Genomic DNA, 15327 nt, shown 5'->3' with positions numbered 1-15327 from the left:
TGATTCAGTTTCAAGCAGTCAATCTTTATGAATAAACATTATTCAGGTGTCATGTGATGGTTGTTATGGTAACAAAGCCAAATCATACAACAATGTAGCACCTTGTTCCGTTGGCAAATGGGGAATTAGAGCATTATTTCCGGTGACATTTTTGTGGGAATATTTGCATATATTTATTTCGACCAAACAGGAAACATTGCTGAAGGAAATGATGAATTCAAGTCCAGCCTTTTCATGTCACGTACTCACCAGTGGATTAAATAGTATGAACACACGATGTCAAATTTAATATCAGCCGTGAAAAACAAAACACATAATTATGCTTTTTCTCTCTCCAAAGCACACACAAAAGCCGCTTGATTAAAAGAGCACATTAAAAGTCAATCAAATTAAAAGTACTAAATGGCAGCGAAACACGCCACAGTGGAGAGTTGATGATGATGATGATGATGAGGATGATGATGAGGGTCCCTGTTGAAAGAAAACCTTAACATGGGTTAGGGTTAGAAAGCGGTCTTTTTTTTCTTTCTCACGTTAAGCCATACAGTGGAACCTGGATTGAACGGACCAGAGCCAAAGGACTCTGGATTTAACAGACCATACAAATAATAGTGTTTGGCTGCAACTCAAATTGGCCGCGCGTAGCACGCCAAGTCGACGACACGCCGCCGCACACCCTTCCTACAAGCTGCTGTTTACTTGAGCACTCGTCTTGTACACACACATCTCCCCCACCCCATAAATCCTATTCTGATTCTCCTCAACAGTAAATATTTTCCAATTTCTGTAGTCCTTGAAAGCGGACTGATTTTCTTTGTTGTGAACCAAAATAAAAGGAAAAGACTTTTACTTTAGAAAACAAAGTTCAATGTTCGCCTATTCTCCTCACGTTACAGACCAAACTAGTAAACTGAGGCCTAATTCATTTGTTTGCGAACTGTCGATTTGAAATTATGTTCTGTCTTTGAAAAAATGAATGGAAATGTAAACAAAAAAAAAATCGAATTCATCAATTAATTGGAAAAATAATCGACAGCGGCCCTGCCTACAACGAACCGATCATCACATTTATTTACACTATTTTGAACTTATGGTGGTGGAGGGCTTTGTGTTGTCTAAATGATCCGAGGAGCTAAATTGTCTGGGCCTTTTTGCCTCTGGCAGAAAAAATAAAAATAAAAATAAAAAATCAGTCTTGGCATGACTGAAGGCACGCACACATACGGATGGATAAAAACAAATCCAATGAATCTAAATTGATTATTGAAATAATTGTTAGTTGCAGTCTTGATTCATCTTTTGTTGCTAGTTTGCGTTTGTTTTTTGACCTCTGCATTATGAGACCAAGACGAGCGCTTCGACAAGTTAACGGCCGTTTCCGACTAATGATCCAGAATGATTATTTCTTGTGTTCGTCGTCAATGCGAGGCGCGACCAGATTGAAGATCGCTCGTGTAAATAATTGAAAACAAACAAAACGCATGCAGTCCCCGCATCCTGCCATAGTGGTTTCGATGCTGCTGTCTTCAAAGCAGCCAATCAGAGAGAAGCTGCACTCGGGCCTGATCGCTATTAGCCGTTAGCCGTTAGCCGTTAGCCAGCAAGTGCAGCGGCTGCGTATGAGCGGTGCCGACGCTTACATTCATCACATCTGATTGGATGGTTTCTGACAAGTTCTTTCTTGGTCCAGGTCCGCCCGAGTCTCGGTTTCCTGCTTCCTGGCTGTCGCTAGGCGGGGCTAAGCCTGGAGGAGAGTGTGTGGAATCCTGGTTCGAAAGGTGCTTATACGGGTGGTGGAGGGGCGGGTCTTTGAGGCATCAGAGGTTGAGCCGTGCCAGACGGCTTGGGCTTTCTGACACACAAAAAGAAGAAAGAAAGCAGAGGCCAGTTGTGATGCTAAGTGCTATGCTAACATTTAGGCTTTCTGACAAAAAAAGAGAAGAAGCACAGAGCCCAGCTGCTGTGCTAAACGCTAATAAACGAGGACTTGCGTCCTGACTGAAAAGGCAGAGCAGAGAGGCTAACGAGTGTACACGTGCTACAGTTGGGCTTTCGGGAAGGCTAGCTGCTGTGCTAAATGCTATGCTAACCACCGCAAAACTAACACGCTCGACGACAAACACAAAAACAAAGCAGAAAGGTTATGCTAAATGCTAAGAATTAAGCTCTGACAAAAAACAAAGCATAGCGAGGCTAGCTGCTCTGCTAACTGCTTTGCTAACAGCTAACATACACACTGCATGTTTGGCTTCTGACTAGCTGTGATGCTAAATGCTATTTAAAGATTCAAAAACAAAGCGCAAAGAGGCTCGCTGAGATAACGAACGGCTTTGCTTCCAAGCACACACGCTACGTCACGAAAGCAGCGCGTTGGCGTTGACGCTTACAGAGGCGGTGGCGGCGGCCTGAGGGCAGACGAGGTAGCGCTCCTGCTCTTCTCCGCCATCTGAACACACACAGTTACACACATGTACGCACGCTCAGCGATGCAACGTCATGATGAGCGCGGCGGCAATGCTGTCGGGCGAGCTTTCGTTTGACCTCGTGTGGCGGCAGAAGCTGACTGCGATGCTGGATGACAAAATCAGGACAAAAATCAGGACAAAAGTAGGAACGGGTGACAGCGCGACTGGACGAGGAATGTAGACACAAAGGTGTGTAACAACAAAACACATTTATCGCAACAACGAGTAACACGTTTTTGTAACGATGCGACTCGTAACACGTTCAAATGAAACAGCCTAGCCTGAGTCTTGCTTTTCTCTTTGTAACGCTAGTGACACTTTTTTTTTTAATAACACAACATTTTGTAGCACATACACCCCACAATGTGTTTCCCGACACAACTCGTTACACACACGTATGTACGCACCTCTCTGCGCGTACATACTGCGTCTTTGAGGACGTTGTCGGCGCCGCCGCGGGCAACGGGAGGCGGTCCTCGGCCGGGATTGGCCGACGGCGCTCCGTCAGGCCTGGCCACATCATGGGATGGGTTAGCACGTTAGCACGTTAGCGTCAGCCGGGCGCGGGCACGTCCCAGCCTCCTCGAAGGCAACACAGACGCGCGCGCGAGGCAGTTGTTTTGCCACTCACCGGTAACCCTGAGAGCGCCCCCTGCGTGCGAGGCCAAGGCGCTGCAGCAGCTGCTTCCGGCGCAGGAAGACGAAGGCGGCCAGCGCGGCCAGAGGAAGGAGCAGGAAGAAGAAGACGAGAAGACCGTCCCTCAGCGAATGGTCTTTGTCTGCGCAGGACAAACGCACAAACGCACACGGAAAGTGAACTTGGCGGCTTCTTGTGGCCAGGCAGGAAATTGTGGGCTTTGTTACGCATGTCCACGCCCACTTCACGTTGTGCACCATATTTGATGTTTAGCATAACACGTGAACATCACGTCTCATGGAGAATATTGACGTCATATTTAATGTTCAAGGTAAAATAGTGTCATTCAGCATTGTCGTCGTGACGAGTCGTCTTGGTCACAGCTGACCAAGTCGTCTTGGTCACAGCTAACCAAGTCGTCTTGGTCACAGCTAACCAAGTCGTCTTGGTCACAGCTAACCAAGTCATCCTCATCACAGTAACATGTCACTGTCGACTGGTTAAACTGGTTCGAAGTCCTCCTTGCGGCGTCGTCAATCGTCGTCATTTATTTCCTAACTCCAGCGAATCTGTCAGCCATAAATGCTCAAATAAAATTGCAGGACAAGCTACGAGGCCCACGTCAGCCTCACGTGTATATTTTGATGCTTTTCATTGGCTAAGAGACCGAGAATTGGTCACACCAAAGCGTGTGCTTTCCTGGGTTTAAAGGTAGAAGAGCGCTAGAGCGCTCCCGGCTGGTAGAAACGCGGTAATGCGCTCCCGGCGAAAATGGCTTCAATCTTTTTCTTTCTTTTTTTTTCTCAATGGGACATTCCTGCTGAAATAAATGTGAAATAAAACCGTGTTGAAAAAAGTGCTCCTTTTGACGACAAAATGTTAATTTCTCAGCAACCCTTTTTTTCCCTTTCTTTTTCTGGAAAATGATGCTTTTGGAAATGTGAGGATGCGATACATGATAACAGCACATCCAGCATGTGGATTTCAAGCATTACCGTTCCAGGTGGGCCCGCTGTCAACGCTTCCTCCGTAACCTGCCAGCTCGCAGAAGGGCGGAGCCCAGCCGGCCTGGCAGTGACAGTTGCGGTTGTTGTTGCACACCTGAGCCACACGAGGAGACAAAGGTAAAGGGTGGGTTAGCATGAAGTGTTAGCATGAAGCTACGTAGCCGCTGGACTCGTTGAAGGCGCGCGCGTTCTCACCCCGCGAGCGTGACACCTGTTGTCGGCGTCGCAGTCGAAGTTGAGGACGTCCACGCTCTGACACTCAAAGTTGAGGCACAACTGAACGCAGAACCCGGCGGCACAAAGCGGCAAAAGTGAGCGCGGCGTCGCTGGGCCGGCCGCCGCCCGGTTGTTACCTTGTCGCGGCCGCACTTGGTGCCCTGGTTGACCACGCCGGGGTCGGACACGTCCGAGCCCAGCATGAAGTCCACCCCGGAGCAGACGGCGCCCCCGATGGGCGTGCTGATGATGGACGGCTGCTTGCCGAACGCTTTCACGCCTTGGACGTTGGCGCACTGCAGTTTGCCGCACAAGGCGTTCCTGGCGCGACGAGATCATGTCGGAAATCAACAGCTACTTCCTCTTTCCTCTTCACCCTCTCACGCGCTCCCCCTCTTTTCCTCTGCCTGTTGTCTCATCATCATCATCATCATCATCATCATCATCATCATCATCTCTCTCCCTCTCTTTCCATTTTTCCCTCTGGGGCTGAGCTTTCTTTTCTCTCTCTGTCCCTTCTGTCCTTTTTCTCTTTCTACTCTCACTTTTCATGTCTTCTGTCACGCTCTTCTCTCGTTCTGTCATTTTCTCTTCTCTCTACTGTATCTCTCCCTAACTCTTGTCTTTTTCTTCTCTCTCGTTCACCATCTTTTCCCGCTCCCGCTTTCTCTGTCCCTCTTTTTGTCCTTCTCTCTCAGTCTTTCTTTTTGCTCGCTCTCGCTGTTTTTCTTTCTTTTTGTCTCTCACACTACCTCTCTCTTTCTCTTTCCCTCTCACACACTTTCTTTTTTCTCTCACTTTCTCTATTTGTGATTCTCGCTCTTTCCCTCTCTTTTTCTCTCACTCTCTTTTTCCCGTTCTCTCACTCTCGCACCCATTCTCTCTCTCTCTTGCTGTGCGTGCGCGTGAGTGAGTGAGACGGTCCCATTTACCTGCTCTCACACTTTTTGTAGGCGTAGTTTTGGTATCCGCAGTTCCCGAAGCGATCGCCTTTGCTGTTGACTTCTTTGAAGCAGATCTCGGGCGCCATCTTGGCTTCTAAGGAGGGGCGACAGGTGCGACATGTGTGTGTGTGTTGTGCGCACGTGCGTGTGCGCTCTCCATGGCAACTTACTGGCTCCAAAGATGCTCCTGCACTGGTCCTCGGCATGCTGACAGCGGCCGTTGTAACAGTACGCCTGCTGATTCCGACACGGATGACCGTTCTGAAACGCACGCGACGGTGACGTCACATCTTAGAAAAATAGTAGAAAGAGTAAAAAAAAAAAAAAACTCAAGCGAAGGTCTTATTCCTCCGAGGGGCCGAGGTTCGCAAAGGTTGTATGTTTTTCATCAGGGTTCGTTCAAAGTCGTAAGGTGTGGTTTGAACGCGTCCAAAAATGCCTTGACAAGGAAAACCGATTGCGACCATTAAAACGGTCGGCAACCGTTTGCGACCTTGAACGAACCCTTATGAAAAATCGACATTCGCTGCTTGCTGCAAATGTGGGCTTAAAATGACGCATTTTGGACAAACAAATGAAGATAAAACACATCAGAACAAACAAAGCCGCTGTGAAAACTAATCACAACCAAGTACATTTGAAAAATTCAAAAACATTTCAAGAATCTTTATTGGCATCATGCAAGCATAACGAAATGTTGTTCCAGCAGCTTTCGGCGCAATTTAAAAAGGCACATCAAACGAGACTACACAATAAATCATTCATTAACTAATCGACAGGAAAGTATTCCGCCGCTGCTGTGCACGCACTGACCTGCACGAAGACGTCAGCCTGACAGAGCGACGACGAGCCGTTGCAGAACTCGGCCAAGTCGCACTCGTCCGTGCGGGCGCGACACGTCGTGCCGCCGGGCTGGAACTGCACACGCACACACGCGCACACACACACACACGTGTTCATTTCCTCAACGGAAACTAAACTAAATAATTTCGTCAACGCACATTTTTTTCACTAAACTAAAACTAGACCAGAGTTGACTAAAACCCTCATCAATAAACAATAAGTGGGACAAAATCAGTTTGCATTTTCATCAACTAATGAAGACGAGATGAAAATGTGCTTCACTTCATAAAAACTGGACTTAAATCTACGGACATTTTAGTTGATGGAAAAAAACGATTCGATTTGATAAAATCTTGACTCTGCTAAGCTGTCATTGTGACACGCTCGCGTGACACACAGTGACACGCCCCCTTTTCAAATAAACACGACAGGAGGTGGATTCAGCGTGAATGGTAAAACAAAAAAGAAGAAGTACATTTGAGTTATAATGCAACATGAATACAAAATTAATCTGACCGCTAACGAACGCTGGCTAACTTACTAGCTTGGTAGTCGTACTTGTAATTGCGTTTCAAGTTGTTTTTCGTCAAAAAGGTGAGAGAACATTTGGCGTGAATCTAAAATGTTCAACATGATCTGCTGACAAAAAAAGATTTGCCTGTGCAGGAGTCAACGATTGTCGTGACTCGCACTCGACTAAAACGTTGCCGGTTGCTGTTGACTAAAACCAGATGAATAAAATGACGTCTTGTTGGACTAAAATGCTCGATTTATATTTGAATAAAAATGGAACGAGTTTGACTCACTGTGATCAAATCTAACAAGCGGGACTGCAAGTGGACGAACACTGAGACCGAATTGAAGAACGGCGACTGAAACTACCCGACAGTTGTAGCAGCACTCGCCGCCGGCGCACTCGGCCCCGGGCTTCAGTTTGCACGTCGTCAGCTGGCAGCAGGCGTCGCTCCGGCACTCCTGGCGCACAAACGCAACACGAACGTTCTTGCTTGCATCCTGGCTTTTTGTGCACACGCGGCACCCGTAGGCGGCGGCGGCGGCGGCGGCGGCACACCTGCGCCGTTCCGCAGTCGCATTCCTCCCCGGCGTCGAGCAGGCCGTTCCCGCAGTAGGGGGCGCTGTAGGCCTCGTCGGCTCGCGGCATGTTGAGGAGACACGAGCCGCCGGTGAGCAGCAGCATCTTCTCGAAGTCGTCGGCGCTGCAGCTGCTGAAGTTTCGGGAGCCGCTGGCGCCGCACACACCACATCATGCCTCGCTACGCGTGTACGTGCGCGCCGTCACAGTCGCGTGCGCGTGCGTGCGTGTCTTACGTGGTGCTCCCGGTCATGATGCACGCTTGCGTGGGGCACGTGCAGGTGCGGCTGTCGTCGTGGTACATGCCGAGGTTGTGACCCAGCTCGTGAGCCACCACGGAGGCGAAGGCGAACACGTTGTTGTTCTGGAACTGCACGCGCGCGCGCGCACGCACGCAAAAGATGTCACCAGTCAGTGAGCTTGTTAGCCACAAATGCATGTTTACTTGTACACGTGTTTGTTACTTTTATGTTACCTGCTGGTGCTATTAATACATGGGCTCATATTTTCTTCTTATGAAATTGACAAGAGATTCAACACACCTTTTTAGTTTGGCATTTAACTCATTGACTGGCAGCCATTTTGACTGAAGCCACTCCCCTTTCGCGTTTGACTGGATTTGGACTGATTTTGCAAGGCCCACAGAATATTGTGTTCTACTGCTATCAAAACATGGCAACCTAGCAAAAAGAAAGATGAGAGTCTCTTCTTCATCAGAAAAAAGTAGATTTCTATCGGTTTCCGTTTTGCAGCAATTAGCATTAGAATAAGTTTCATCATTATTCACAAATCTGTTGAAAACAGTGTGGAAATGAGCTTTTTGCAACATGGCCCTGGTTGATCTCTTATACTCTGCTACCACCTGCTGGCCATTTCTTGTAATAACTACCATTGCTTTAAGCCACCACTTCAGGTCAGAAGCGCCATCAAATCCCCAAAATTATAAATACGTTTTTGTGAGTACATAATTATACGTTTTTGGGTTTGAATGAGTAAGTGATGCCTTTGACTCTTTTCGTGGTTGGCGTTTCCCAACCAGGTGCACACGTGCCCCTTGGGCACGGCAGGGGTCCGTAACCTGCAGCTCTGGAGACTCCTGTGGCTCCCGAAAAATGTTTTGCAGAAATGTATATATTTTTTTATCTATCTATCTAATATGCCTATAAAATGGCAACATTTTTCAGAAAAGTCTAAAAGTGTAAGAAAAACAAAGTCTGACAAAGGACTCGAAAAAAATCCCAAAAGTGAAGCAGAAAGTGGAAGCAAATGAATGTATTCGATGCGGCTGTCATATTTTTTGCATCTCTGATTCTGGTCCTCGCTCGGTACATTCCAATAAACACTCATATATATATATATATATATACACAATATTATTATTATATTACCATTATTATATTATTTATTTGGAATATTATTGTATTTCATATGAATTATTCATTTATTAAATGACACGGATGTAAAAAAACAACAACAACAAATGGATGGAAACAAATGTTCAAATACGTACCGAATTAATTCCGCCACCATAACTTCGCGAACACACGGCGGCGACAAACGCCATCCCTGCAGTCACCCCAAAACTCTTCGTCCTGCATCATCATCATCATCATCATCATCATCATCATCATCATCATCAATCGCAGTGTGTGCGTGCGTGCGTTTGCGCTCACAGGATGAGCTGCGCCGAGTCGTGTCGTCGCCGAGGCAGCAGTTCCTTCTCCCTCCACTGGGTGAAGCGACTGAGCACCTCGCTGGCGCCCCCTTCGGTGCTGATCTGGTTCTGCCTGGTCCAGATCTCCAGGCCCACCAGGACCACACGCACGTTCAGCTGCGTGTAGATCTGCACGTGCGCACATAAACAATTCTGTGTGTGTGTGCGTGCGCGCGTGTGCGTGTGTGTGCGCACGTGCGTGTGCGCGTGCACGCGTCTACTCACGACATCTATGAAGTTGGCCAAATGAACCATCTCTTCCCGCACTGCACTCTCGTTCCTCTTCATGATGTTGAACTGACGGAAGGAATCATCACAATAATAATAATAATCAGACTCCATTTTCTGTGGCGTGTTGCTTGACATGTAATGTGTGTGTGCACTTTTGTCTTTGCTGCATTGTGGGGCCCATACGCGCGTGTTTTTCCAGGTTTAACTACCATTGTGGGGACATTTTGGTGGTCCCCGCAAGTCCAGGCCTCTTTTTGAGGGTCAAGATTTGGTTTTAGAGTTTAGGTTTGAATTGGCTTTTGGTTGAGGTTAGGAAATGCATCATGTCAATGAGATGTCCCCATGATGATACAAAGACAAGTGTGTGTGTGTGTGTGTGTGTGCGTGTGTGTGTGTGTGTCACCCTGTCATTGTCCACCACCAGCAGGAGTTCCACGTAGTGTGTGCGATGGAGGATATCTCGCTTCACCTGGAAAGCGCGCACACACACACACATTAACACATCAATTCATTCATGTTTAGCGTGCGTGCGTGTGCGTGCGTGTGCGTGCGTGCGTGCGTGCGTGTTCACCCTGGCGTGCTGGCGGACCTCCTGCTGTAGCAAGTGCGCATACTCGCTGTGGTTGCGATGCGGCGTCCCGCATCCTCGCGGCTGTGACGCCACATCTTGAAGGCGGTAGAGCAGGTGCTGCTCGGGGGCGGAGTCTAAAGGCTCAATGGCGTAGCTGTCGTTGTCGAGATGCAGCACGCCTCTGACACATCGCGCACACACACACACACACACACGAGATGAGCTGCTGCACAATTATTACTAACTGAAAGCAAAAATAGATCAAACCAAGACACAAAATGTGATCAATAGGCGTGTGTGTGCGTGTGTGTGCGTGTGTGTGCGTGTGCGTTACCTGAGGCCGTTACAAATGCTCATGGCGACAGACGAGCCCTCCATGCCTTCAACAAAGCCCTGATAATGACAATGATTCTACACACACACACAAAAGAAACATGCACTTAGAGTGACAAACATAAACGCTACACACTTACATAAGTATGTATCTATATTAGTGGCGTCAGTTGATTACAACTCTTAAATGAACTCTTAATGAATTGCTAATTAATCACATATTTTATATCTGCAACCCGGTCCGGCATTATGAATGAAAAGCGTGTCACCAAAATGTATGCATACGCTACATGTGCTAATCATAGTCTGAAAATATAATAATAATACTATTTGCAATATAATTACAACTAAATTTGCAGTATTAATATTATTGTTCACGTCGTGATGACTCCCGGCCGCAAGACACAAAACATTACGTCACTTTATGAAAAAAAAAAAAAAAAAAAAAGAACACGATTGATTATCACCAAAATGTACGAGTGCATCTGCAGACATGTGATAATCATAGTCTGGAAATATTAGAACGGAAGTCGCAACATTTTTCATAATATTCAAAAGCGTTCATTATTATTATTATTATCATTATATGAATGTGTGGCAGCGCTTCCATCTTAAATATTGTCCAAATGATTGCGAGCTTCGTTGTAATATTTTTAGTCAATGATTAACATACGTCTGCACATGTTGTCTTTTTCATAATTTTGGGGACATTTCATTGGCAATGCCACCGAAAGGACTGGTCGCGCCTTTCATTGGCAATGCCACCGAAAGGACTGGTCGCGCATCACTGGCTGCAGTCACGTGTCCAAGGAAGAATTTGAAAAAGCGGACTGAGTGTTTTCTAAATGACGGCAATCTACTTGACGACAGCATACTCGTTTTTTAGAGCACAAAATTAGAGCAGGAAATAAGTCCAAAAATGAGCAGAGCGTATTTGCACGCAAACGCGTCACGCCGATGACCGGACAAAAAGAATTACAAGAAAAGAAAAAACATCAATTTCATCTGTTTTGTGAGTCAATTTGACGATTTTCATTATTTGCACGCAAAGTTATTTTAGTTGATGAAAAATAACCAAAAAACCATTTCGAAAACGAAAATGTTTTTAAAAAATTGAAAACTAAAACTAATGCTGAAGCTAACGCAAAGCAAACTAAAAAAACGAAGTATTTTTAAAAACTAATAAAAACGAACAGAATCACCCGGTAAATTTATTAAAACTAACTAAATTTAAAAAACAAAACTCAAAACAAAATCAAAACTAACTCAAATAAAAAATTCCCAAACTATAATAACCTTGTTTGCGCGTTGTCTCAAAATGTTACATGCAAAAAATGCTAGAGACGAACGACAACCTCATATTGAGCAAATTCAACATTCGCAGCGTTCGGCAAAGTTCGCAACTCAGCGGGAGGGGCTTAAGAGCGGGTTTTTGGTGCGTGGTTGAAACGCGTGCGTGTGTGCGTGTGCGCGTGCACGTGTGTCGTACCTGGACGGCCGGCGCCGTGGTGACGATCCGTCCGTCGTGCGCATACGTGAAGACTTTGAAGTCGGCGGGCAGCAACATCCTGACAACAACAAGGTCGATTTATTAACCGCGGTCACATGACACACGGCGCCATCCGAGGGACGGATCGGACGCCGCTCGAGTAGAAACGAGCGGTCGGCTTGCTTGAATGGAGACGGACAAAAAAAGAAAAAACAGAAACAAAGTTGGAGGTCATCATGGCGGAGCTCACGTTTTATCAGCGCGTCGTGACAAACACGCTGATAAAGAGCGCGCGGCACGCGGCGTCCGCTCGCTCGTATCCAAACGCGCGTCAGGCAAGATGGCGGCAAGCCAGCGCACAAAAAGTCATTTCTTATGAGAAGAACAAAATCCCACGTTAACCTCCAAGCTTGTGACATTCTGCCTTTAAAATAAAATGGTCTTGTCAAAATACACAGAAACAAATACATTTAAAAAAAGACCATTCAAATCTTGCATTGTTGGTGTTTTTTGTTTTTACAATATCACAATTTGCATTCCTGATCCGGACATTTTTTGAAAGGGAAAACTTTTGAAAATTCAATAGAAAAATCATTCTTCACTTCTTCCAAGATTCGCCAACTGTCAAAATGATTCGATTAAAGGTGCATTCAAGGACCTTTTGTCGCTGCGTCTTCCGGGTGGATCATGTCAACGATTGGTTCTCCATCCCGTCATGTACACTTTGAAGTAGCATGTAGCCGCTGAGCTTCCGACTCAGCCAATCATCCTTGTCGCTGCGCATATTTTGAAAATGGCCGACAGACGCAAGAGGACATCCGTCTATCAAATGAGCTCGCGCGTTCCCGACATGTGATGGGCGTGTCCCCGGATCAAGCATGAGAGTTGGTAGGATGGTCTTCTGCATGCGCATTTTTTAACAAGTGACAAACGGACGTTTGGCTTCTACTTTTTGACAAGATCCTTGAATACACCTTTAATAAGTGAACATCTGTTTAATAAGACATCTGTTTTTATTATGGAAAACAAACACCGTCAGTTTCAAAAAGGTTGGCCAGTACTTTTTTTTTTTTAATCACTATACAATTACAAAATACGAAAAGACAATCACTGGCTAATAAACGGTCATTGAAAAAATACTTTTGTAATACAATAACGCTAAATAAAAATGTATCAGATTATTCGATTAATCAATTGAATAACATATTCCAACAATATTCAATAGTGATTGCACTATAAGATTCCCCCCAAAAATTTCACCTGGACAAAAAAAAATAAATCGGATTTCTAGTTCAAGTCTGACATTATTTTTGGAATGTCAAAGAATAGACTTTTTTTCCATGTGCAACAATTGCTCCAAAAATAAAGATTTCTTGTTTTGAATATGATTTTGTATCCAAAGAATCCGGACAAAAACTCCACATTGATGGTTTTCAGAAAAATGCTTTGGATGCTCAGGCGGGAATCGCACTCACCGGTTGCGCTCCAGATGAACGACCTGCCGCTGTCCCGACACGTCGATGGCGTATGACACCTGCAACAGGAAGTGACACGCACGCGTGATGAGTGCAGGAACACAAACTGACCACATGGGCTCCAGGACTTGCAGGTTGGCGTGGGTTCGTTTCCCCGCCTGGGGGGCCGTGTTTGTATGTATGTGTGCAACAAAACAACGGACCACGTGACCACACAGTCACATGGGGCGGGGCATGAGTGGGACGGACGGCGGACGGACGGCGGACAGGATGCGGATGCGTCAGACGGTTCGAGTGCTCAGCGTGTACGCCGACACGCGCACATAAAGACAAGTCAGCAAAAGAAGTGAAATCCCAGCACCTGATTGGGCGGCGAGCCGTTGCCGTCCCTCCTGGGCCGGCCTCCTATTGGCCGAGGCACTGTCAGCTGATAGGAGGAAATGTGCTGCGTCTGCTGGGAGTCTGGAAGCAGACAAAAACACAATTGGCATCAGCGCAGGCGGCCGTCAGCTTGATTTGAAGCAACACGCGCGCCGATGACCTCCTGCAAGGCACTAGGCTGCGCTAAGCTAAGCTGCTTAAAGATCAATCCGTCTGAGCGTGCGCGCGCCGCCCACACAGACCGCACCTTCATTTTGAGGGTAAGTGCAGGCGTGAAAAGTGAAAAGGGATGATGTCTTTTCAAGGAAAACTCGGTTGCAGGTTTGACATAGTGGAAGGCGGCCGATGAGCGCACGTACTCGCGCACGTACTCGCACGCGCACCACGCACTAGCTTGACACAGAGGCTGCAGTTACGCTTGAGGCCAGAGGTGGCAGGCACCAGTAAAAACAAAACAAGACCAAACTCCACAAGCTGATCATTTGAATCAGCTGTGTTGGAGGAGGGACACTTCTAACATAGGTCTTAAAAGGCCGGTCCTCGAGGGCCGCAGTCCTCGATGTTTTAGACGATTCCTTCCTCAAACATACGCGATTCATCAGAAACCTAAAAGTGTCCTGATCGTTTGATTCAGCTGTGTTGGAGGAGGGAAACGTCCTAAACACGCAGGACTGCGGCTACCGAGGACCAGAGTTTCAGACCTGTGCTTTAAAAGACTTCAACAAAGAGTTGGAATTAAAGATAAAGAACGTAAACTGGGGACAGCATGCGAGCCTTTCACAAAACATGTTAGAGCTTGCGGAATCGCAAAAATAACACCAGAGAATTGTCGGACCGAGCAAGTCATATTGTATTTTTGCTAAAAAGCATCAAAGCTAAGTAAATTCCTTCTGTCATCCGTTAAGTGCAGAAGTTACCATATGCCATGATCGTCCCCGTTTTTGAAATAGAATGATTTTTTTCTCTCATGAGGATATATCTGTTTTCACAATGGAGTATTATGGGGTGTAAAATTAGGATTGTATGTTAATTTCCAGTATTGTAGGACCTGAAATGTGGACAATTCTATGGGCAATTTTGATCAATCCAACTCACATTTGAAAAGGAATTGGATGCCAACTACTGCAGAGAATATCTTGGAGGGGAGTCACAGGAGCGCGCGCGCGCGCGTGTCTACTTTTATTGTAAAGCGCCATAACGACCAGCGGGCCACTTCCGCCCCGTCCTCACCTCCACTTTGTCCACTTCCGGTCATCAGAAGCAGCAAACAGCAGATTTCCAGCAGCTTTTCTTTTCGTCCAGTCATCATCATCGTCTTCGTCTTTCGGGCTCGACCCTTCCTCCGTCCAGCGAAATCTCGGCGGCCGTTGGGGGCCCGCGCGCAGCCTCCCACTCCTCAGCCGCCCCCAGCCGTCTTCTCCCTCGGCGGGGCCATTCGAGTCCGAGAAGGGGAGGTTCCGTCCCGACTCCCGGTAGTCTTTTGAGTGTCTGTTCGAACCCGAACCAAACTGGCCGTTCGACTCGCGAACAAACGCACTTCGTCAACGTTCCACCGAGGTGACGTGAGCTTCGGCTTTTCCGGAAAGAGCCGAAGTTTGTGTCCGAGCGAAGACTCCCGAACAATCACGAACGCGCGATTTTGTCCTTGATCGCAACTCCCCGTGGTGTTCCTTGTGGGTTCTTCTGTTCGTTCCGTCCCGTCACGGTAGTTTTTGGCGACTGTATGAACACAAAAACAAACGTCTCCCACCCCCTTGCCTCAGCGTTCGCCCGACGCCCGGCGAGCCAACACACGACGACTCCAACCGGCGCTCACGTGACGTCACTCGACGTCTCTCTTCTCCGGAAAGAGCCGAGCAAAGTCCACCGAGCAATGCTGAACGCGCCTTCAAAATAATGTCCTGTCTCCACTTGGAACACATTTGTTG

At 46.9% G+C, this 15327-nt stretch overlaps 1 protein-coding gene across 4 annotated transcripts; it reads right to left on the bottom strand.

The window, feature by feature from the left end:
• Positions 1-3: 3 nt before the first annotated feature.
• Positions 4-15238, bottom strand: LOC147173144 (disintegrin and metalloproteinase domain-containing protein 9-like). 4 transcript variants are annotated; one of them, XM_086076371.1, is made up of 24 exons: positions 14630-15237; positions 13380-13480; positions 13019-13077; positions 11544-11622; positions 10056-10132; positions 9722-9902; positions 9554-9619; positions 9145-9216; positions 8879-9048; positions 8716-8797; positions 7442-7575; positions 7185-7356; positions 6995-7087; positions 6083-6187; positions 5440-5530; positions 5258-5363; positions 4463-4646; positions 4305-4385; positions 4098-4203; positions 3097-3244; positions 2873-2975; positions 2542-2571; positions 2388-2446; positions 4-1852 (listed from the first exon to the last, which is right to left on the bottom strand). In XM_086076371.1, exons 1-24 carry the CDS (start codon positions 14709-14711, stop codon positions 1783-1785), a joined length of 2451 nt encoding a protein of 816 aa, XP_085932497.1. In that variant the 5' UTR covers positions 14712-15237; the 3' UTR covers positions 4-1782. The 4 variants fall into 4 exon arrangements, with proteins under 4 accessions (XP_085932497.1, XP_085932501.1, XP_085932498.1 ...); XM_086076375.1 differs by lacking the exon at positions 4305-4385 and having other exon boundaries at positions 14630-15238; XM_086076372.1 differs by lacking the exon at positions 2542-2571.
• Positions 15239-15327: the final 89 nt, after the last annotated feature.

The sequence above is a fragment of the Leptonotus elevatus genome, chromosome 5 (assembly GCF_054856555.1).
Source record: "Leptonotus elevatus isolate MCC_2025b chromosome 5, RoL_Lele_1.0, whole genome shotgun sequence".
In the NCBI taxonomy this organism is placed as follows: domain Eukaryota; kingdom Metazoa; phylum Chordata; class Actinopteri; order Syngnathiformes; family Syngnathidae; genus Leptonotus; species Leptonotus elevatus.
This window is presented reverse-complemented; position numbering and strand designations above follow the sequence as displayed.